This window comes from Poecilia mexicana, unplaced genomic scaffold, assembly GCF_051168715.1.
Source record: "Poecilia mexicana isolate PSO_F unplaced genomic scaffold, ASM5116871v1 scaffold_12, whole genome shotgun sequence".
NCBI classification, from domain to species: domain Eukaryota; kingdom Metazoa; phylum Chordata; class Actinopteri; order Cyprinodontiformes; family Poeciliidae; genus Poecilia; species Poecilia mexicana.
Genome location: NW_028263381.1, coordinates 14,038,890 through 14,061,127, shown reverse-complemented (window position 1 = coordinate 14,061,127; position 22,238 = coordinate 14,038,890). Strand labels below are relative to the sequence as shown.

Sequence of the window (22,238 nt, the reverse complement as noted above, 5' to 3'; positions counted from 1 at the left end):
TTAGACCACTCTGAAACATTTAGTTAGTAATTAAAAAAAAGAAGCATAAACCGCTGTAAAGTTTTAACTTATATGCAGTAAATCCATAATTAATTTCTGTAATATTTAGTATAGCTAGTGTGTATTCTGGGTAAAACAGTATTAGCTTAAAAGATAATTGACTCGTGCGCCCCCTTGTGTCAGAACACTGTAACGTCCACACGGCAGAGCGACACGGGCGGCACGCAGTCCGCCACTCGCGATAACTTGCGTTGGAGCAGCTGCAGCAAGGGCGGAAAAGGCGGGAGGAGCTTGCCGCTTCCGCGTCCGCGCAACAGTAGCAGAAACAGAAAATACAAGGGCAAAATGGAAGATAAGTTAATTTTAGCTGTATTTAATTACCCGGAACTGTACAATGTCACTTTACCGAATTACCGTTGCACGGAAAGTCGTATAAACGCTTGGCGAAACATCAGTATGGCACTTGGTTACCCATGTGAGTATTTGTTTATCGCAACTTTCCTCCCAGTTATTGTTTGCTTAGCCGCATCTGCGTCGGGAGCCTAATCAGGCACGAGTTGTTTACGGAACACAGAAGTATTTCACGCTTCTGAACTTGGCGATTTGCTGTGATTTAGGTGTTTATCCTGGTTGCTAGGTCCACTTTGACGTTGATGCAGCCGCGCGCGCCGTGCTAGCGGTGACTGCCGTTGCTCCACGCCGCAGGCCGCGCTGCGCGAAGCGGAGCGGCGCGGCGTGCCTCTACCGCGGAGCTAGCCGCGGCACTGAACTTGTTCAGCGGCATGGACACGCAGCACTCTCCGAGCTTCGTGCGATTCTAGGCACTTTCTTTGCTGAAAATGTGCTAGAAAGGCTGGAAAAGCAAAGAATGCTCCTGAAAAAGCCGTAAAAGTTCACAGCAGCTCTTCGGTTTGTTAAACATGCCACACGGTGCGGGACAAATGCAGGGCCCCAACCCAGAATAAGTGCGCAAAGTCAAAGGCAGCAGAGTGCAAAACTGAAATATACTTACCATACACAAAAATGCCTTTAATAATGTCTTTTTATTTATTTTTGAAGATCGAACTTTAGAATATTGCTAAATAATTAAATTGAAAAACTTTTTACACATCGGTTAGTCAACATACAGGTTTGTATTACTTAATATTAACAAATAAATAAAAACACCCAATATAGACTTATTCTCTGTACTGGTTGGAACAAATGTAATTATTTTTAAATTAATTAGCCTTAAAATCTTTGAAAGGAAACTGATTGTTCTTGTCAAACAGATGCTTTGCAGATGATTCAGACCTCAAGGTTTTCTTCACATTATAGCCACAAACCTTAATGTATTTTATTAGAACACCAGTTAGTGCATAATTATAAATGAAAAAAAAAAAATGGTTTTATTTTTTTTTCACCCTAAAACATATTGAGAACAACTTTTAGAGCCTGATTTGCACTTGTAGAAATTGATTTTTTTTTGTTGTTAATTCTTAAATTTACATTTAGTCAGATTGGGATAAGTTTTTTTTTATACAGATTTTAACTTTCACCAGGCACTTCTAAACACATTAATAGGGTTTGATCCAATCAAGGCACTTTACTACTTTCCAACTTCGAGATGTGTCCTTTCTCCAACACACCTGAACTGGTTACACAAGCAGAAACATCAGTTTGATTAAGGTGTTTTAGGGCAGTCCTGATCTAAACATCTAAAAAATGATAAAAACATACATAAGAAGTTTGATATTTTCTCTCATTTCAGAAAATGAAACTCATTAAGTCATTACAGAGTTAAATACTTCCATCCTTTATGGCGTGTAATTTTGAAGATCAATTAAGAAATGTTTAATTTATGCAAAACTGACAGGCTTCTGTCAATGCAGTTTTCTCACCAATCAAGCACAGTGACACCAAGGTTGAACCAACTTTCAGTACATTTGGCAATGTGGCCAGTAGACAAGTCCTGCTGGAAGATAATGTCAGCATCTAGATAAAAATCTTTCAGCAGAAGGAAGCATAGAGTCCTCTAAAATGTCCTGGTAGACTGTTGCGTTGACTGTGAACTTCAGAAAATTGAAAATTGCTCCAGTTTTACACTCTGAAATCTTGTTTTTCAGCCCATGAATGCAAAAGGAAATGGAAGAACCTAAGAGACCGCTACCTGAAGGAAGTCCGGATGGAGCTCAAAGGCAAAAAGCAGGGAGAGTTTGTACAAAGCAAATGGAAGTACAGACAGCTGATGAACTTTATCGCCCCCTTCACCGGATCCAGAGTGGGAGTGACGGACATCTGTGGCAACAGTGACGACAACCCTGACCACGAATCCGGGAGTGCTGAGGGAGACGCCGCTTCGTCAGAGTCTACCAAGACTTCTATAAAGGTTTCTACGAGTCCGTCCGAGCAAAAAGCTCCGCTGGCCTTCGTAACGCAGCTTCCTGCGTTGTCTCAGGACACAGAGCTGACTCAGCTGGCCATGGTGGCCAAGATGCCCCCAGTCTCCCAGATAGCCCCCACCAGCACCACTGGACGGAAACGGACTTTGTTGCCAGAGTCGGCGTCCCCTCAAAGTACAGACTTGTCAAATAAGTGGCCGGTGAAAGAAGGCGGCGGGCCGTGCCCTGCCAGGATGCGGCAGGACGAGGACGAGCTGTTTCTGCTGAGCTTCGTTCCAGCTCTGAAGAGACTGGCCCCACAGAAAAGGTGCGAGACTAAAATGAAGATCCAGCAGATAATGTACGAAGCAGAATTTAACGTGCAGGAAAAGAAGGCGCCGCAAGACACATAGAATCGATCAAAATTTAACTTATTTTTCTTTCCACGTTGCATGGCCTTCAAAAATCTTTTCATCAAAATGTCTTAAATTTTAAATAAAGTGTCACTTTAAAATTTGTGTGTTTATTTGATGGCTTTTGTGGAGATTAAGTAGTAACAAAACAACAGAAACAAAGGAATAGTCATAACTTATAAAGCTTTACTGTCAGAAGAAATTCAGTTAGAAAAGTTACCCCCATTTTCAACCAGTTTTCATTTACTCTCTGATCTACAATATTTTACATTTAATTGCAGTGAAAATCAGAAAAGAAAAAGGTACAGTTTGGAGCAAAACACTGTTTGAAAAAGAAGATTTTTATCTGATTACAAGCGAAACAAATTCAGGCTCTGGGTCAATGCTTGCTCATCCATTTAGTCAAAACCTGAATCCATTATGTACCAGCGCATTTAATCACTGGTTAGCAGTTTCCAGTATTTAGGTTTTTCTAAAGAAACTGCTTACAGTGTCCCCAAGGTGGACATAAATAGAAGCACAGTCAGTATGAGTATTCACATATCTATTTAAGGCTTGAATAAAATGTTGTGATTAAATGTTGTGATTGCTCAAGAGTCTGATTTGGGTAACTAAATTAAGACTAGGACAAAAAAAAAATCATCAGTATCTTTAGATTTTGTTCAAAATCAATCCTGCTGACCAACACAGACTATTAGACTTCCAGTCTTTCTGCAACTCAGCTGTTGTTTCACTGTACAGATTTCTGAATAATGAATAATTTCACACATCTACAGTAGATTTGAACCGGCTGGTTTTCTTGTATTGGTTTTGCAAAGACACATCCCATTAACAGGTCTAGATTACAGAATGAGCTGCAACTTTACACGGTCCCTATTTAAAGGGAAATTAGCTCAGATGTTCAGATCTGTTTAAATACCACAGGAATTTTTCAAACAAACTAAATAAAATCAATAAACACAGTTAAAACCAGATATTTACATTGTATAGAATACATTTATCCCTTAGAGTATTAAATCAGACTAAACTTTTCATTTTTTTAGGTTAGAATTATATAAAATAATTGTAATTCGCTAAATACCGAAACAGTGAGTTACTTCTCTTTCTAAACAATTTGGAAATGCCAAAAGTTATGACTTTGTAAAGTTTAATTCACATTTGGCTTAAACTGAGGCATACATACGGATCTATTTCGGGCACAAACACAATGCTTCCTTGTGTAAAATAAGAGAAACCAAGGAGTGAACAGTGAATCTCCACAAGTACGGTTTATGTTCAGGTACAATTTCCTAAAACCTGAAAGTGCAAAGTTCATCTGGTCAAACAATTATCCAGAAATATCAACAGGAGACTCCAGTCTGAAGTTTATAAGACAGTCTGTTGTCTAATGAAACCAAAACTGAAGTGTTTGGTCATTACAAACAAAGTGACGTTCAACAGTGTCAGCATTACGGAGAATCCACCGCAAACCCTTCATCTGAATAACTCAGTTACACTAGTTATGTCATTTTATACTGTGGCGTGTAAAACATCTGGTTTCAACTGCATTTCAAAAGGAGCGACATAAAACATTAAACAAAATCTCTGTCCAATCTGAAGTGACAACAACCTGTCCAGTTTCCAAAGCTTTTATGCAATCAGCAGCCAAAACATCATCACCAAAGCAACGAACAGGAAGAGTCGAGAGAGAAACTGCTCGTCCGTGTGCTGTGGCGTTCCAGGAGCCGCTGCAAAAGGTCAGCAGAGGTTAGTGGCGCTGCCGTTTCAAAAGACGCACAAAATGAAAAGCTCAGGGTGAAATGTGCCGCTACCTGGAGGAGGTCTGCCGTCGTTGATGTTAAAAGCTGTGGCAAAAATACCGAAAGGAAAGGCGCCGATTCCAAATGACATCTGGAAACCACCGTCTCCAAAGCCAAAGCCCTGAAAGCCCTGCGAGATGTCATTAGAAACGTGTTAGAACAGACAGTGAGTGAGGCGTGACGCAACGAGCTGTAAGACTTGTGGGGATTCTCTTGAGAGGAGCTTCAACTCGACTGTTAAAGTGTAATGGATCCCAGTGGGAAGTGTGTGTGACTGCTAATGAATAAAACACAGGTACGCCCCACAGCAGACATATGTAAGGGTTTCATCATGAATGGATGGATTTCCTCAGCAGCTGACGTGAATTAGGAAATGAAGGCAAAACCATAGTGATGCCAATCTGAAATAAGAACACGACATACTGTGTTTGGCTCATGCAGCTGTGCCTTTTCATTTACTTACGCCACGGTTTTCGGGCTCTGGTCTTTGTCCTTGAGGTCGAGGGGGTGTTCTTTCCCTTTAAAAAAAAAAAAAAAAAAAAAAAAAAGTTTGGAAGAAAATATACAGTTAAATTTCTGAAAATTGCTTATTTAATCCCACCAGATTAAGACTGCCCTACAACATCCAGTTGCTCTGTGTCCTGCAGTCTTAATCTGATGTGACAGAGCCTTACAGAAACTTAATGTGACATTTTTAACCTCCGAGTGTCATAATGTGTATTATAACAAAAAAATATATATCAAGTTTTAGTCTTCGCTACATCTGTGTCAACAGGTTACAGCACCCACCTGGGATCTTGTTGTCCAGTGCTTCCTCTTCCATATAAAGGAATCACTTTTTCTCTGCTGATGCCAGCTTTGCAAACTGGACACACTTGTCTGTTAGGTCGAGTTTCCAGCCACTGCACGAGCAAGAAGTGATGCTATTGAGCTAACAACTTATTTTGTAAAGTTTGCGGGTTGTTTTTTTTTTTTTTTTTTTGGAAGGGGATAAATAAGATCCAGCTTACCTGATGCAAACAAGGCCAGCTACAAAGAGCACAGGAAAGGAAAGAGTTTGATCAAAGAGTTTGACTGAAAAATGGTAAATAAAATTCAAACAAAGCAATCGGAGGCAGAAATTTTTTAATTTAACTAACTGCGGCATAAAACTGATAATGCTGACATTACTAAAGACTGATGAGTTTAAGTTGTAGAGTTCCACCACAAAAATAACGTTATACATTTTAGTCAATTGTTTTTGTTCTACAAAAGCAAAAAAAAAATAATTCGCTTCTCAACTACATATAACGGATATTTTTGTAGCAAGCTACAAACAAAGATCTTGCAGAAATAAGGAAAAATATAAAAATATACAAGCTGTGTTTGCAACTTAACTTTAGAATTATTATTATTTTTTAACAGATTTACTGGTTCATCAGGATAATTCAACTATAGTAATCAACTTGTGTTCTGTGTGCTGTTTAACACTGCAGAGTTTTTATTTTCATTGTTTTATTCTTTGTTTTATGTCATGGGGGTTGGTGAACATTTTTGAAAAACTTAAATGTGCTACACAAATAAATGTGACATTGACATAAAAACATTATGAGACAAAATACACTGGATTTAGCTTAAGCTTTACCGTTTTTATTTAAAAATAGCTCTTTGTAGCCACATTCAATTGGAAGTAAATATAATCATGTATGATTTTATTAGGATGAAAATTCCAAAAATATGTTATTTAGTTAGTGGTATATTCTCCTATAGAGAGTGTAAAAAAAAAAAACAATCCTATATTGCATTTTTGTAAAGAATTTTTTTACAACGAAAGTTAAATACTATCTGCATGTCTGAAATTGTTTAACTTCAAAATTTTTGATTCTATTAGATTCTAACTAAAAGCAGTCCAGCATGTTGATACTCTGCTCTGATTCTAACGATACACAAAAATCCCAGTTGAATCTCACCAGAAAAGATGCCCGCATAAGCTGATCACGGCATCCTTGGCGGTGTCCAGACAGATGTTGCATTCAAAAGTGCTGTCCTGGCTGCCGCCGTCGGCAGCGGTCGAGCTGCTGGATCCTCCGGGACTGGAGGTTTCAGCAGCGGCCGCAGCAGAACCAGAGGCTGCTGCTGCTGCCGGAGGAGGAGCAGAGGGGGCAGCGGCGGCCATTTATCTACTGCAACTGAACTTTCTCTGCCAGCCCCCGAAGTAGACACATAGGGGAGTCCGACTGAATTGGTGGTCGCTGACAAGCAGCAGAAAAGTGAACGGGGAGGAGGGATAAAAAACAAAAACAAAAAGAAAATCACCAGCTGCTAGCTCAGCTCAGCTGGCGTCCATCTGGAAACGGAAGCTACGCTAACGTTAGCAAGCGAGAAGGACAGCTGTACGGACTGTTTAATAGAAAAACTGAAAGTAAAATGTAAACATTAACGAAGCTAAATTCCAATTCAGTTAAGCTGTTTGTAAAATACCAGGTAGTAGCTGAAAATCGTAAGGCGCTGTAACGACCAGGGGACAAAACTCACAGCTGATTGCATCACATCCGCAAGTTAATCTGGTAGCTTCCTTTGGCGGAACGTTGGGGGCGTGTTTATTTAATGAGCTAGACTTTCTCTAACACCATCAATTTTACTTTTACTAATCTGTTTACTGTAATCTATTGATAATATGTGATGCTCTGTAATCAAATGGATATTACTTTCAAATCTGTACTTTTTTACGTTTTTACCATTTAACAATCTCACTTCTAAGAACCTAAAATTGTAAATACATGCCTAATTCAGTTCAGCTCATTAAAAACAACAACAACAACAACAACAACAACAACAACAACAACAACAACAACAACAACAACAACTTTATTTACACCGAAGGGAAATTAAATGTCGTATCTTATAGCCTCCAAATATCTTCATAGAGTTGTCCTGTGAGCAGGAATTACTCCAGTAGAGGTCAGTCTTGCAACGAATCTCAAGAAGCTTCTGATTTAAGGCTCTTGCTGTTTGACAGTCATGACATGGTAACAGTTCAATATCTGAGCAGCGGAGATAAAATTTCACAGTAATGTGTCCTGGATGACACAATCAGTGGTTGGCAAGTACTACTTATTGACCCAATTTGTCTCTTTTAAACCTATGACTGACTGTATGATTGAGAGCCGGGCCACTGGAGTTGGAGATATGATTCTTACTCCTCATAATAATTTTCATTTGTCTGAGGCACTAAGCTTAATTCGATTTGGGGAACATTATTATGCATTATAACTACTAATCACACAGCAGCACAATCATCTCTTTTATATTGTTCACATTTGATGGATTTTACATTCTATTATTCTGCTATACTTTGGTCTAAAGCAGGGGTGTCAAAGTCAAATGGACGGAGGGCCAAATAAAAAATTTAGCTACAAGCCGAGGGCCGGACTGATTGAATGTTCATTGAAATGTTTTTAAATGACTCATATAGTCTAGTGAACCTAATTGAACCTACTGAAAACCTAACAAATATATTCCAATATGATCAGATAAATAAAGCAATATTTTCTTATGGCTCTGTCAGTAATCTTTAATTTTCAACAGACACAACTGAAATATTTTTAAAATATAATTGGATTGAAATACAATAAAATAAAGTGCAAAAATCTATTAATCCACATATGTCAGAGTCAAGGCATTTAGATGTGTCGCCGGCGAATTACGGTACTGCAAATTTAGATGTGTCGCCGGCGACACATCTAAATTTGCAGTACCGTAATTCCGCCACACGCAGCGCTAAGTCAGGGGTGTCAAAGTCAAATGGACGGAGGGCCAAATAAAAAATTTAGCTACAAGCCGAGGGCCGGACTGATTGAATGTTCATTGAAATGTTTTTAAATGACTCATATAGTCTAGTGAACCTAATTGAACCTACTGAAAACCTAACAAATATATTCCAATATGATCAGATAAATAAAGCAATATTTTCTTATGGCTCTGTCAGTAATCTTTAATTTTCAACAGACACAACTGAAATATTTTTAAAATATAATTGGATTGAAATACAATAAAATAAAGTGCAAAAATCTATTAATCCACATATGTCAGAGTCAAGGCATTTAGATGTGTCGCCGGCGAATTACGGTACTGCAAATTTAGATGTGTCGCCGGCGACACATCTAAATTTGCAGTACCGTAATTCCGCCACACGTAGCGCTAAGTGGAAAAATTCCAACGGTTTCTGAAAGGGGAGACGTTGCACTTTCCAGCAAGTATCGGGTTAATACGGTAACTTCGCAGCTGCAGCTGCAGAGAATGTAATTAATCCGGGGGGCACTCGTTTAATAGACGGTATATTTCGGCAATAACTTGGTGGATATTGAAAGTTCCGGTTGTTATGGATACATGGGTAAGTACATAATCTCACAGAACATTTAAAGAACTGCTTACAGTTCAAATAAGGAAGATATTTTTTTTCAGACGGGGTGCCGGCTTGCTGCGGTCTGCGGGCCGGTTCTAATAATAAATCAAGATCATCCCAGGGGCCGCAAAAAACCTTCTCGCGGGCCGGATGTGGCCCGCGGGCCTTGACTCTGACATATGTGGTCTAAAGCAAGCTAGTGAGCAAATGCTGAATTGTTTTAGTAGTATATTTGATATTTTTTGAAGTAAAACTTTCAGTAATAACACCATGGGTTTAGGAGCAGTGGAAATTGGCATCCACCTAGGGAAATTATGGTGATTAACAACACAAGATTACCCCTACTAATAAAACTTTTTCAACCAAGTTAAGTCACGTTTTGTTCGGAGAATAAAATATTTTCACTATTAAATAACATACAAATTTTGAGTGTTTATTCAGTATGTTCTTTGTATATTTTGGTTTGTCTCAGTAAAACAACCATGAGACTGTTCATTTTTTTGTATGTGAGCAAACAATTTAAATAAATAGAATGCACATTGAATTTTAATAAAAAATACTTACTTTTTAGTGCATAGAACAACAGTTTATTGTAGATAATTCATTTAGTTACAACCACAGCATTTGTTTAAGTTACAAAGGATAGCAAAAACAATTAAAAGCCATCAAAAAGTTTAAATAAAAAATACATGTTTTGTGTTTTTCACAGCTAAAGATTTAAATCAACTTAAAGAAGATCAAAATACAATATGTTTTTTTTTTTTTTTTTTTTTTAGGAAATAGTGTGAGTTTGAATTATTTCCATTGATTTGGATCTTGAGTGATTGAACCCAGTCGTGCGGATATCCTCAGCCATTGCCTCCTCAAACCTTGACATCACAGAGCGCTTCAGAGTTCGCTTGAAGTCATTGCCGATGAACACGTAGAGAATGGGGGATATGAAGGCATTAGCTGCTGCCAGGGTGTTCCCCACTTTTATTCCAGCCTCAATAACATCTAGCCTGTGTTTCTTAAGGTTCATTTCCATGAGGGCAAAAGTATGGTAGGGGACCCAGCAGAAGAAAAACGACAGGATGAGTGCCACCATGATTTTATAAGGCCTTTTGGATCGAACGGTTGAGGCTCTCAGCTTCACACCGATCACCACGCAGCTGAGTACAATAATCAAGAAAGGAACAAGAAATCCACAGAAGAACCGACCCAGTACCACAGCCTTGTATGTGAAAATGGAGGTGTAATTCAACTGGCACTTGGTGATGGATTCTTGGACTGCGGTGGTTCTAAAAATTGCTGCAGGAAGTGTTAGTAGTCCAGCGAGAAGCCACATCACGGCGACGGCTCCGTATGCTTTGTGCACCGTTCGGTGGTTGTTTGCCCACACAGGAAACAAAACAAGGACACAACGGTCAGCGCTGATTATGACCAACAGAAACACACTACTGTACATGTTGAGAAACAAAGCAGAGGAGGTGAACTTGCACAAAACCTGCCCAAAAGGCCAGTTTGAGGTCAGCAAATAAAAAATGTTAAAGGGCAAAAAGATACAAACAAACAAGTCTGAAAGAGCCAGGCTGATGTACCAGGTGGTGATGACCGTTCTTTTCATTTTACACCCACAGATCCACACCACCAAAGCATTCCCTATCAGACCAAGAAACGATATGAAGATGTTGACCACGGCAATAACAAGAGTTAGAGAGGACTGAGAGTCGTCTGATTGTTGCAGGAGGTTTGTAGTTTCATTGTTTGGAGTGTAATCATCGTATTCGACGTAATCCACTTCCATTGTTAGTTTTTCTAAAAAATAAAATAAAATACAAATAAATGACATTCCTCATAAACATAGTCATACAGACAATAGTGAAAATAAACAACTGTAATCCAAAGTGTAACATAAAGTAGATAAAGCTAAATACTTACTTCTTGTGTGGATGTAAAAACAGACCTTATCATCTCCCTTCCGTAGTTCTCTGTGCTGAATATAACTTCTCACTTCTCTTTCTCGGAGCGTGTTGCTTAACAGATTCAAGATTGCAAGAAACTAGTAGTTCAGCTGTTGTGAGAAAAGGTTTGATGCCCGGTCAGAATGATAAACATCAGAACGCAGTTTCATTTCAGTGCCTAACAAAAGTTTAACACACACAAACATTTTAACATTTTGTGATACCACTACACATGTTAGGAAGTTTCTGAGACACATTATTGCAGTGAATCAAGTAGTTGATAAGAAGAAGAGAAAAGACACCTGGTTTTGATTTTTTTTTTTGTTTGTTTGTTTTTACAAAAACTATTTTGTAAAATAAAAACTGTTAAACACATGGTTTTTAATTTTGTTTACTTTCTGATGACCAATGTCATCACTCAAACCCCGACCCCCCACTACTTCTCTATTTCCTCTTTGACCCTTTGGTATTTCTCAAGCTTCCTATGTTCCTTCTTCCTGATATTGCTTGGGATTGCGATATATGCCATGGCTGTTCTCTTTTCTATTTCGTCTAAATTCACAATACCCGATTGTCAGTCTGGATTCGCACGTCCCACACAATCTTAGCCTTATTATTCTTAAACACTCTTGCTGGTCTGTCCCACATTGTTGTCCACTATTTCATCTGCTTGGCTGTGGTGTTCCATGTAAGCTTTGCCTGCCAGTATGCTACGGCCTGGTTTTATGTTTTTGATTGTTTCAGGGACATCACTGCATTACCCTTGTCCTGGATCTTGTTTGACGTGGTAAACCTCAACCTCTGTAACTCTGTTCCTGTGATTTTATCAGTTCCTCCCTCTATGGAAATTAAGACTTGTTGGTCTTGGCCACTTCCTCAACCTGACAATGTATTTGTTGTACGCATCCTGAGAACACCGCAGTTTATTTATCTTTACTGAAGCCCACCATTTGTCAAAGTTTTGCAGTTGATGTAATTGGTTGAGCTCTCTCAGGGTCCTAAGACTCCTGCAAGACTCTCAGGTTGGCCCTGGAGGGAGAGTCAAGACTAACGTTGGTGTTATCCTAAACTGAATCAAACAAGAGTGACTGCAGACAACAAGTTATCTTTACAGAATATTATAGGTTTGATATCTTTGCAAAAAGAGGAATAAACAGAATGGGGAGCAACTGGTTTCTGGTCAGGTCATCACAGAAATGCTGATTTCACAGTATAACAAGAGCATATGTCAAGTAGCATCTTAACAAAAATGAGGAAGAAAAAGTCTTAATAATGTCCAGTCTAGAGAAAACGTGATCAAGACAAGTATGACCAAAAATGTAACACCCAAAGCGAAGAAACTAACCAAACCAACCTGGGTCTATTGGAAAAAGAAATCACCCAGTGAACAGAAAAACTACTTGCACCACGTGACAACTACTGGTATCAAGTATTTGATCAGACAGCGAGTGTTTTACATTGCTATGTGTTCTTCTTTAGAGGATTGCTTTATTCAACCTCATTTGCAGGGTTTCAAGATTAATTAACTGTTTAGTGTTGAAAACCACAGCATCTCAATCTGATTAAATTTTGCATTCATTCTGCAGTGCAATTGCGGCTGGGCTTTAGAGCATAACCAAGTGAATTTTAGCTAATGACTTTCACTGTGGTTCACCAGTCATAGAAATATCTTTGCAGCTCTTTACTGATCGATATATGTAAATGAATTTGTTTCTCATGTTGAAGTTCATGTTGTAATGCAAGTTCTATTCAAGCAATTTCTCCACAGATCTGGTAGAAAGGGTGTGGATAGGAAATAAGTGGAGCAATTGCATCTTCATATTTTACCGTGTTGGTTGGGATCTTTTTTCCCTTAAGACAAAAGATTGCATTTGAAAACTGTTTTTATTTACCCTCCTCACTGTTATCCAAAAATGCTAATATGTCAGGTTCCATGAGCACACCAGTTCTCTCATGACAATTACAATACTTTGTCTGAAATTTTGTTTGATAAGCTCAATCATTAAAAAAAGATAAAACTGAACAAATCTATAATGGAAAAAAAAGTCACAAAACTGCACCTTCTGAGAGTTTCTATCATAAAGGGATTAGCCAAGAACAACACAAAACCACTTCTAGGGAACATTTCCTCTTTTAATTGGAGTTGAATGTTGGAATGCATAAAATACAGAAATATTGATACACAGTTAGAAATTATACTGGATTTCCTGCTTGTAAATACCACTTTTGGAGTAACACTTGTTTTGATTAGAAACTTTGTGACTTTTTGTCAGTTTTGTTTTTCTTGTATTTGTTTGTGTGTTTCTGTGTGTGTGTGTGTATGTGTGTGTGTGTGTGTGTGTGTGTGTGTGTGTGTGCGTTTGTTTGTAATACCTTGTGGGGACGATTTTCCTGACATATGCTACGTTGTGGGGACCAATCGCTCCTCGTGGGGACCTGAGCCTGGTCCCCACGAGGGGAAACCCTGTTTTTGGGCCAGGGGTCAGAGTTAGGGCTAAGGTATGAATTGAGTTTTGGTTAGGGTTAGGGTTAGGTATGTGATGGTTAGGGTTAGGAAAAGGGTAAAGGTAAGGTTTAGGCTGTAGAAATTAGTAGAAATGAATGGAAGTCAATGGAAAGTCCCCACAAAGATAGCAAAACAAACGTGTGTGCGTGCGTGCGTGCGTGTGTGTGTGTGTGTGTGTGTGTGTGTGTGTGTGTGTGTGTGTGTGTGTGTGTGTTTGCAGCTGAAGAGTAGCTAAACTTGTGAGTTTTACAACAGTGTCTTAGAAGGTATTTATCTTGGATTTAATAATCTGTTTTACATTTTTAAAACTTTAGAAAACCCCCATATAATTTTTTTTCCTATGACCCTATTACAACAGAGTATTGTGGCCACACTAATAAAATAAAGATAATAACAAAAATAAGAATAATACAATTCTAAAAATATAATCATAATATTACGAGAAAAAAGTTCTGACTGTATTCTCGTATTATTTCGATTTTATTCTTATACAATTTTATGATTGTATTGTCGTATTTTTTATTTATTTATTTATTTATTTTTTTCTTGATATGGCCGTAATACTTCGTCGTATGTAATGGCAGTACTTTGTTTCTGTAAAAATTGGCACCTACAGGACTCCGTATATATCCTCTGGCTGAGTTACATTAACTGAGCATGCGCAGTTTGGATAAGTCCTCCCCGCTCTCCCTCGGTGCTGCTCGGTCTTCTGTCCGGTAACGTTAACTGCGCCATTAGGTCAACATGGCGGGCTCTGTGGCGAAGAAGTGTCTCAGTCCTCTGTCTTTGCTCACTCGGAGGCTCTCAGCTCCTGAGTTCATCACTCAGTGCTGCTACCATAAAAAGGTAAACAGCGCCATTGCTGTCCTCGAATCTGTCAGGATAATGTTTACGATATGTTTACTCTTGCGTTTAGGTATAGATGTGTTGCTAAAGAAAGAACGGTGCAATTGTGGAACTTTTTTTTGCTCAGAAAATTACTTAAAGGTTGTTAGAAACTCGGGGATAACCAGAGGAAAGAAGCTTACATATGTTGCTAATAAATGTCCTTTGTTACATCAGAGCAGCAGCAGGAGGCGTGTTTAACAGAGTTATAAATACCATGCTACATAGCAGGGAAGGACACTGAGAAATATACATTATTCATTGTTTTACAGTATCTAGTTGGCAAGTTTAAAACTAGAACCAGGTCACTGATCCTCCAACCAGCTGCCCGCAGTTTTAAATATAATTAGATCCTATTAATATGCTTAAGTGTCCGCGGTGTGCTAGAAACAGCTGAATGTCAGTGTAACTGCTTGTGTTTCATTTACATAACAGCAACAATATTCAGATTTTTACTTGATCAGTTTTGCAAATTAAAGTGGCCATGTGTCAGTCAGAATTAGAAAGGCATTAAAAATATAAGAGTTTTGTTTCACTTGTGATCTCTGGTTGTTTATATAATATAGTTTACTGGAGTAAAATGGGGTAAAAACTAGGGGTGCAACTATTTTAGTAATCGACTAATCTATTGATTGTTCTGATAATTAATTGATTGTATAAAAAATGGCACATTCTACAAATTTTTAATTTAACCATTTTTGTCTTTTTTTTAAAAGAGATACTTAAAAAGTTGCAAATAAACAAATAATTAAATTTCCTCTTTAAATTAAAAAAAAATAAAAAGCACATTTTTGAGTTTGTTTACTCCAGTTAATGATTAATTGATTACTTAATTGGTTGACAATTATTTCAATAATCAGTCACATTAATCCAGTTAAAGGTGTTGTGACTTTGTGCAATCAGTCGATGAGACTCTGTTTAAATGTTGCCATAAAACTCTACATCGCTGATATGTGAAGAAATACATCAAAATAGTATAAAGTAAATTCTTTCAACATATTAGAACCACTTGAGCATTGAGATGACCCTCTGACCTCACACTTTGTCGGTCAGAGTGACTCAGCAGAAACGAAAAGTAGGAGGGAGGGACGGGTGAAGGGGGACAAATGACGGTTTTGTGGATAAATCTGATCCAATCCAAGTCTGTGTATTTCAGTCTCTTATGTAAGAAAGCCAGGAAACTGGTATTTACATAACATCCAGGACTTTTAGACATGTATTCTGGGGCAGAATGCTTTGTGGCACTCTGGGACCACAAAGTACAATTAGAGATCAGATCACAGAATAAGCAGCAGTGGAATTGCTCTCACGTTTTCTTTACACATCTCAAGGTGGTGGATCACTATGAAAACCCAAGAAATGTGGGATCACTGGACAAGAACTCCAAGAAAGTTGGAACCGGCTTGGTGGGAGCGCCGGCTTGTGGAGACGTAATGAAACTTCAGGTGCTGACTCCTTGTAACAAAGAAGGTTTTTTAAAATGTCATGGGGGTACTCTAAAGTGTAGAGCATTAATGTGTGGACTTATGTTTATAATCCCTTTTGTTTAAAATTGATATTTCCGTTTACAGATTGAGGTGGATGACCAGGGGAAGATTGTGGACGCCAGGTTCAAGACCTTCGGCTGCGGCTCTGCCATCGCCTCCAGCTCTCTGGCAACTGAGTGGGTGAAAGGCAAAACCGTAAGCTGACACTTTTCTACTTTCAGGGTTTCCAGGCAGTCTTGAAGAGTATCAGAAATGGTTTCAGAACTTTCCAAATTTGGATAAGTGTCGAGGAAACAAAAGAAAAGAAAGTATGGGAAAAAGTTTTGTTTTCAGATGTCATTTCCTAAAAAATAAAAATCGAAATGACTAAAAACCAGTGATTTTTACGTTGATTTCCATTTAAAAAGGATCATTCTATCTGATGTGCTACTTAATAATAAGTAAAAAAAAAAAATACTGAAAGACCCTCTGGACAGTTAGATGCCAAACAAAGTATTACTATTATTATCATCAAAGTCACATAATTAATTTAAAAGCAAAATAAAAACAACCCCCAACAAATCAAGTGATGACTTGGGATTGCTTTAAAAATAAAATGCTGTTTACAAAATGCAAAGAGGTAAATGTTTCGTTTTCTCAACTCTCCAAAACTTTAAGAAAACTAATGGAAAAGGAATCTGCAAATTTCAGTTTTTAGAAAAGCACAAAATTTTGAAATGAAAAATCAGTAGGAACCCTACTAATTTGATGTCTTACAAATCCGAGTTGTGTTGTTACTTAAATTTCGTGCTTCTGTTTCAGCTGGACGAGGCTCTGGAGATTAAAAACACCGACATCGCCAAGGAGCTCCGTCTTCCACCCGTTAAACTGCACTGCTCCAGTAAGACGTTGTCGTGTTTCTTTCCTCTAACAACGTCCTCTCGGTTCAGCCTCCTGCATTCATGCATTGTTTAATTGACCTTCGCCTGGTTTGTCCCTCAGTGCTGGCAGAGGACGCCATCAAAGCGGCCCTCGCAGATTATCGCCTCAAGCAGCACGACGACCAGCAGGAGGCAGTCAGAGCCAGCAACTGAACCGAGCTCTCCCGCTTTGAGCCGGATGCCGTCTGCTTCCTGTTCAGAAGAAGTGAAATAGCAGCGGCCCAGTACCTCTGTTTCACTTTCCAGCAGTAATTAAGACAAACGCACACTCGTCAACCCTTTATCGAACTGTTACACAAGGCTTTCTGTGTTAGTCTTTGGTCCTCTAACCCTGTCTACCGTATGTTTTAGCCTGTCACGTAAACGCACAATGTACTATTTGGGTTGGCGGTACAAAGCTGAGCCTTATGCTGTTTGAGATTATGTTTGGTTTTCAGATTGCGTTGAGGAGGAGTGTTTATTTTGAAAGGTGGGATTAAGGTAAAGATCTGCGCTGAAGACGGGGGTCCAGTAGTCGAAAGTGTAATTTATTATATTCACAAATGCTTCCTCGAAAGCCTGCAATAAAAATGTTTTGCATCATTACGTTTTCAGCCCAGTTGTATTTTTTAGGCCTCATAATTAATGGAGCTTATTGACAGATCTGCAGAAAATGTAACTTTTTCAATGCCTTGTTTCAAAGAAAATGTTTATTTTTATTGATTTTATATGACATTTAGAGAAAAATCAAGCATTATAAAACTGATATACAGTTTTAAGTAACAGTAATTCTCTAAAATACTCATCCATTTGAACTTTTTATTCATTTGTAGAATAACAACCGTAGATGTTATTACTTTTTATTGGGATTTTAATTTCTAGCCTGACAAAATAGTGCAATATTATGGAAAGAAATTGATTCTTGGTTTCAAAATCAATACCAATTTCATTATAAGCATAAAATAAGGCATTATGGTACTTCATAATTGGGTTGCACAATATTGGGAAAATTATTATTATTGATAATAATTAGCCCACATATTCCTCAGGATTTTCTACAATCATAAAGTCCTTACTGTTGTTCCTAAGCTTTCCAAACTCCCTCTGCTTGTCGACTCAGAGGCTCAGAATCATCTAGAAGGATTTTAGCAAACAGGGTTTTATAACCTGAATGGTTGTAGCATCATAGCATCCAGGTGGTCCTTTGTGTTTCAGGTGTTGCACATTTGATGTTGAAATGAAAATTCTGCTGCAACATATTGCGTAGCTCTACTTTTCATCACAAATACAGCTGTAAAACTACCAACAGTCCCACACATTGTGAAATTAAGGTCTGGCCTTTGACTGGGCCAGTTTAAGATAGGAATATGATCTCAATCATCTCTAGTGGGACGTTTAGGGCCGTCTCAATTCTGCTCCATCGTACTATCCTGTATTTCTCTCCATCCATGTTTCCCTCTTCCCACAGCATGATGCTGCAACCACCAGGTGAAACTCTGTCTCAAATCCTGCAGCATTTAGCAGGTTTTCTTCTGGTTGTTGTGTCAATCCATCCTCCCACCGACTCTGACCGGCTTATCTGTCCCTGCTGGAGAAATGCAGCATGGTAAATGAGGACTGAATACAAATAGATATCAGACATTTCTAATTTTAATTTGAAAAAAAGAAAAAAAAAAGCTTCAAAATGAACTCTCTTCTTCATGTTAATGTATAAATTCAGTCCCAATGAAGTTGACTGAAGTTTGTGGTTGAAACACAAAAAATGCGAAAAGTTCAAGTACATGAATGCAATTAAAAGGCACTGCGGATCCTTCAACATGCAGTCATAGCTTTAGTCCTTTGCTAAAACGTCTTACAAAACTTATTTTCTTTACAAAATGACACAGTAGTGGCGAGAATGAAACGTCGCTAGAGGATCCCTGTGAATAAGTTCTTGGCTTGTCTCATTAAGGCTGATTAGAAGGCCGTTTTCTCTCCGGCGATCAGCTGCAGTGTTGCAGTTTCATTGTGAATGTGCAGAGACGAGGGCCGGAGACTCCTTCCGGTCGGAGGCTCCTCTGAATCCCCGTCTCCCGGGTGAAGATGCTCTGGATGGTCCGACTCTAAACCTGCTGCCTCGGCTTCCCTGCTGTCGGGAAGCAGCTCACACTGCTCCTCCTCAGGCAGAGTCGGCAGCTGCTGCTCCGGGACGCTGTGGTCTGGTTTCAAGTCGTCCTCAGGACTGGGGTCCGCCGCTGTCTCGCTGCTTTCTGCAGCCTGAGGACACTTACTTGGCGTTCGTAGGCTGCTTGCAGCTCTTAAGATTTCAGCCTGGAGCTGCTTGTTGGAGTCCACTGGCTCCATTTCCAGCTCAGGAACGGCTTTGGCTTGCACTTCGTTGAAGGGCTTGGTGCCTCCGGTCTTGTCCTGATGGTCCACGTACATTTTCGAGGGGAAGGAGCACGGGTGGTAGGAGTTCACCTTGAGCCTGCGGCTCATGAAAAACGCTCCACAGGTAATGAGGAGGGTGAGAAAGATGAGTGTGCTTGAAACGAGGATGAGGAGCATGTTCTCCTCCAGGAACCTGGTGAACTCGCGGAGGTTTCCTCCGTCTCGTGACGGCTCCGGTGGTGGTGTGGTTTGGTACTCAGTTGGGTGAACTCTGGGAACGACGGATGAATTTATGAGACTAAACTCTTCCTCATCCGTACTTCCCTCTAGGGGACCGTAAAGAGGTAAATGTGTGGCCAGGCTTCTGCTGATGCAAAACACCACACACAGGCTGATGGGACGCAGGGCTCCTGGATGCATGGCTTCCTCTCCGGATCTGTGAAGGTCCATACGGAAAGACAGTTAATGCTAAACGGAGGTATAAATCACTTATTGTAAACGGAGATTTATTGTCATGCGAATGACAGAGTCAACATTTTATTTTATTGTTATCAGTAAAAAAAAAAGGCGCAGGCTAGTGAGCAATATAGAGTTATAGTGAGACATTAAACAAGGCAAGGCTGTTGATGCTTAAATGCCTCCAAAACTATGTTAACTTTATTATATTCCCCACTGTTGAGAGTATCAATAGATTGCATTGCATTTGAAAATATTTCAGTTACTGTGTGCCGTTTAGTGAAGCGTTTTACAAAATGGGAATGTTTTTCGAGAGCAGTATTTGTGTTTGTGGGGCTGTGAATCAGTCAGAGCCACATAATTACCGAAAAAAAAGAAGGAACAAAAAGTTGTTATTGTCACTTTTATCGTTATCGCCATAGTAACACAAAACAATGTGATAAAACTTTAAGTCCATGTTGCCCATCGCTATAGTTTGCTACTCTTGATGAAATCGTGGGGAAAGTGCTGGAGTGACAGAGTCCTGGTCATCAGGCCGAATGAAGGCAGCTGCAATTTTCCATCAGTTTCAAGAAAGACAAATTCAGCTGTCTGGAAACATTTCTTATCACAACAAACATGAACTGTCCTGGTAAAAAAAAAAAAAGAAAAGAAAAAAGCAAATAAACACTGTTCTTATCAAAGGGAGGCTGTAAAGCTACAGTTTTGGAGCAGTCTGCTAAACGTGGGCTGCTGGCTACAGCAATGTCCAGTTGCATTTTTCTGGCATATATAAGGAATATATGGGTTTGTTTTCTTTTTTTTTTCTAATAAAACTCAGTTTTTTTCACTCATTGTTATACCATGAGAGTCTCACACTGGCCCGTGCTGAGTTGAAATCTTTTCTGAATAAAACCCGATTTATGCATTTGCAAAAAGGACTGTCCTGACTCAGAAATGCCTTTTTGTAAATCAGTATCAACTTACAAGCTTGAAACACAGTGCCTTGTGTGGCACATATTTACTCTTTGAACCTTTTTGAAAACATTTGCAATGTACATACATTTAATATCAACATATTTTTTATTAACTTTGTTTTAATGCATTAACCTGACCTCACTTGACAGGAGAAGACTTCAGACTTTGGTCACTCAGTTTAGTGACCTCTAGTTTGACCCTGAACTGGCTTCAGTCTCAAGTTTCACTCCCACCAAGCCTGATGTTGAACACATGAGCACATGTTGACATTAGTGAAGGGAGTGTAAAAATAGCACACAAAACATCTGTTAGTAGATGTTTTACTGATTTACTGTTTTGGTTTTGGAAAGTCGTTAATTAACAACTTTCTCTCCCTGCTGCTCATCTGCTCCATATACTTTTTGTGTTTTTTCATGACATGTCAAAACTACTTTAATTGACTCGTCTGGACTAGTATACAGTATATCAATTTACAAATATAGTGAGCAATCAATGAATGCAAATGAAGGTATTATGAAAATTATACTTATAAAATGTAATTTTGCTTAAAAGTACCACCTTTAAAACTGCAGTAAGTGTTCATTTTTGCTGATTGTTCTCTCCTATCATGGAAAGTGACAACAGATTAAAATATAATAAATCTACTTGGCCTAATTTTAAATGTTTGTTTGGGAGATTTTTTTTCTCTGTTGCATATTTCATGAACTGACCCTGTAAAGCCAGCTGTAGTTATTGACTTGGCCTTCTCTCTGTTCTCTGCTCTGTCTGTGTGTTAACTGGCAGCGGCTCACTGTTGTTTTTTTTTAAACCCATCTCAGCTGCATCTGTGCTCAAGCTGTCCCAGCTTCCAACTGGAAAATAAACTTTTTCCCCTCCACTTCGTGAATCACCCCGAGCCAAATACCCAAATATGTCTGTGCAGTCAGACACAAAAAAAAAAAAAAAAAAAAAAAAACATGCCAGCAAAAGGTGACCAAATGGAAACAAAGGAAAAGAAGTTACACGAAGCAATTAAGGAATATTAAAGTTTACCATCAGCTTCTTTTATAGGTAATTATCAGCTCTGGATGTAAAATATATCCAGAAGTTTAAATAACTGAGTCTGGCAGCATCCTGATGCTGTCATGCCTCCTGACTTCAGACAGCATCAGGAGCTGCGTGATGCTGTCTGCGCTTTCCGAAATAAGAAGAAAACTTTCTAATGCGTTTCCATTTCACTCACCATTCAGTGTGGAAGAAGCTTCTCAACTTGAAATCCCCTCTGGTGGAAGGGTGACTGAAACCAGTTTGCAAGAAGCAAAGCTAGAGGCAGAGCAGAGCACGTGTGACTGATTGGGGAACCGTGCAACCTCTGCAAGTTTCAGGTTTCAGTGTGGAGGTTTGCCTGGATAGCGCAGGAGAGATGTCATTAGCCATGAGTGCAGATCCCTCCTTCTGACTCTGCTCTCCTCCCCCTTCCTCCAGTTTCCCCGACAGTGTCTGGGTTCTCCAGGCCTGCGCACAGATTGTTCTTGTTAGGTATGAGTTTATAAAGTGCTGTGGGGGCAGGGACCTCCTCTCTGCTCTTTGTGTGGCTAACTGGACATGGAAGGTATTTAAACGCCTTTAACCTTTTTATCCCGTTTTGTCTTATTAAAACCAAAAGAAATCCTGTGTATTTTATTGGGGCTTTATGCTGTCGATCAATACAAAATTAATTGTGAAGCAGAGTGAATGAAACAAATAAAGTACGTTCTGCTTTTCTTTACACAGAGAAATCTAAAAAGTGCAAAAAGCATT

At 39.0% G+C, this 22,238-nt stretch overlaps 5 protein-coding genes across 5 annotated transcripts; 2 read left to right on the top strand and 3 right to left on the bottom strand.

Moving 5' to 3' along the window:
• Positions 1-259: 259 nt before the first annotated feature.
• On the top strand, positions 260-2,874 carry LOC106924376 (uncharacterized). Its single transcript, XM_014998063.2, has 2 exons — positions 260-475; positions 2,106-2,874. Exons 1-2 carry the CDS (start codon positions 346-348, stop codon positions 2,771-2,773), a joined length of 798 nt encoding a protein of 265 aa, XP_014853549.1. The 5' UTR covers positions 260-345; the 3' UTR covers positions 2,774-2,874.
• A 65-nt stretch (positions 2,875-2,939) lies between these two features.
• Positions 2,940-7,132, bottom strand: rnf185 (ring finger protein 185). The gene is made up of 6 exons (XM_014998074.2): positions 6,522-7,132; positions 5,583-5,601; positions 5,362-5,474; positions 5,036-5,090; positions 4,585-4,702; positions 2,940-4,500 (listed from the first exon to the last, which is right to left on the bottom strand). Exons 1-6 carry the CDS (start codon positions 6,725-6,727, stop codon positions 4,403-4,405), a joined length of 609 nt encoding a protein of 202 aa, XP_014853560.1. The 5' UTR covers positions 6,728-7,132; the 3' UTR covers positions 2,940-4,402.
• Positions 7,133-9,520: 2,388 nt separating this feature from the next.
• LOC106924393 (chemerin-like receptor 1) lies at positions 9,521-11,658 on the bottom strand. The gene is made up of 2 exons (XM_014998095.2): positions 10,877-11,658; positions 9,521-10,753 (listed from the first exon to the last, which is right to left on the bottom strand). Exon 2 carries the CDS (start codon positions 10,740-10,742, stop codon positions 9,729-9,731), a length of 1,014 nt encoding a protein of 337 aa, XP_014853581.2. The 5' UTR covers positions 10,743-10,753; positions 10,877-11,658; the 3' UTR covers positions 9,521-9,728.
• Positions 11,659-14,070: 2,412 nt separating this feature from the next.
• iscub (iron-sulfur cluster assembly enzyme b) lies at positions 14,071-17,279 on the top strand. Its single transcript, XM_088010966.1, has 5 exons — positions 14,071-14,251; positions 15,622-15,735; positions 15,862-15,972; positions 16,579-16,657; positions 16,759-17,279. Exons 1-5 carry the CDS (start codon positions 14,150-14,152, stop codon positions 16,848-16,850), a joined length of 498 nt encoding a protein of 165 aa, XP_087867092.1. The 5' UTR covers positions 14,071-14,149; the 3' UTR covers positions 16,851-17,279.
• A 1,029-nt stretch (positions 17,280-18,308) lies between these two features.
• On the bottom strand, positions 18,309-22,025 carry tmem119b (transmembrane protein 119b). Its single transcript, XM_014969044.2, has 2 exons — positions 21,682-22,025; positions 18,309-19,482 (listed from the first exon to the last, which is right to left on the bottom strand). The coding sequence occupies exon 2, from the start codon at positions 19,464-19,466 to the stop codon at positions 18,633-18,635; it is 834 nt and encodes a 277-aa protein (XP_014824530.2). The 5' UTR covers positions 19,467-19,482; positions 21,682-22,025; the 3' UTR covers positions 18,309-18,632.
• Between the last annotated feature and the right edge of the window lie 213 nt (positions 22,026-22,238).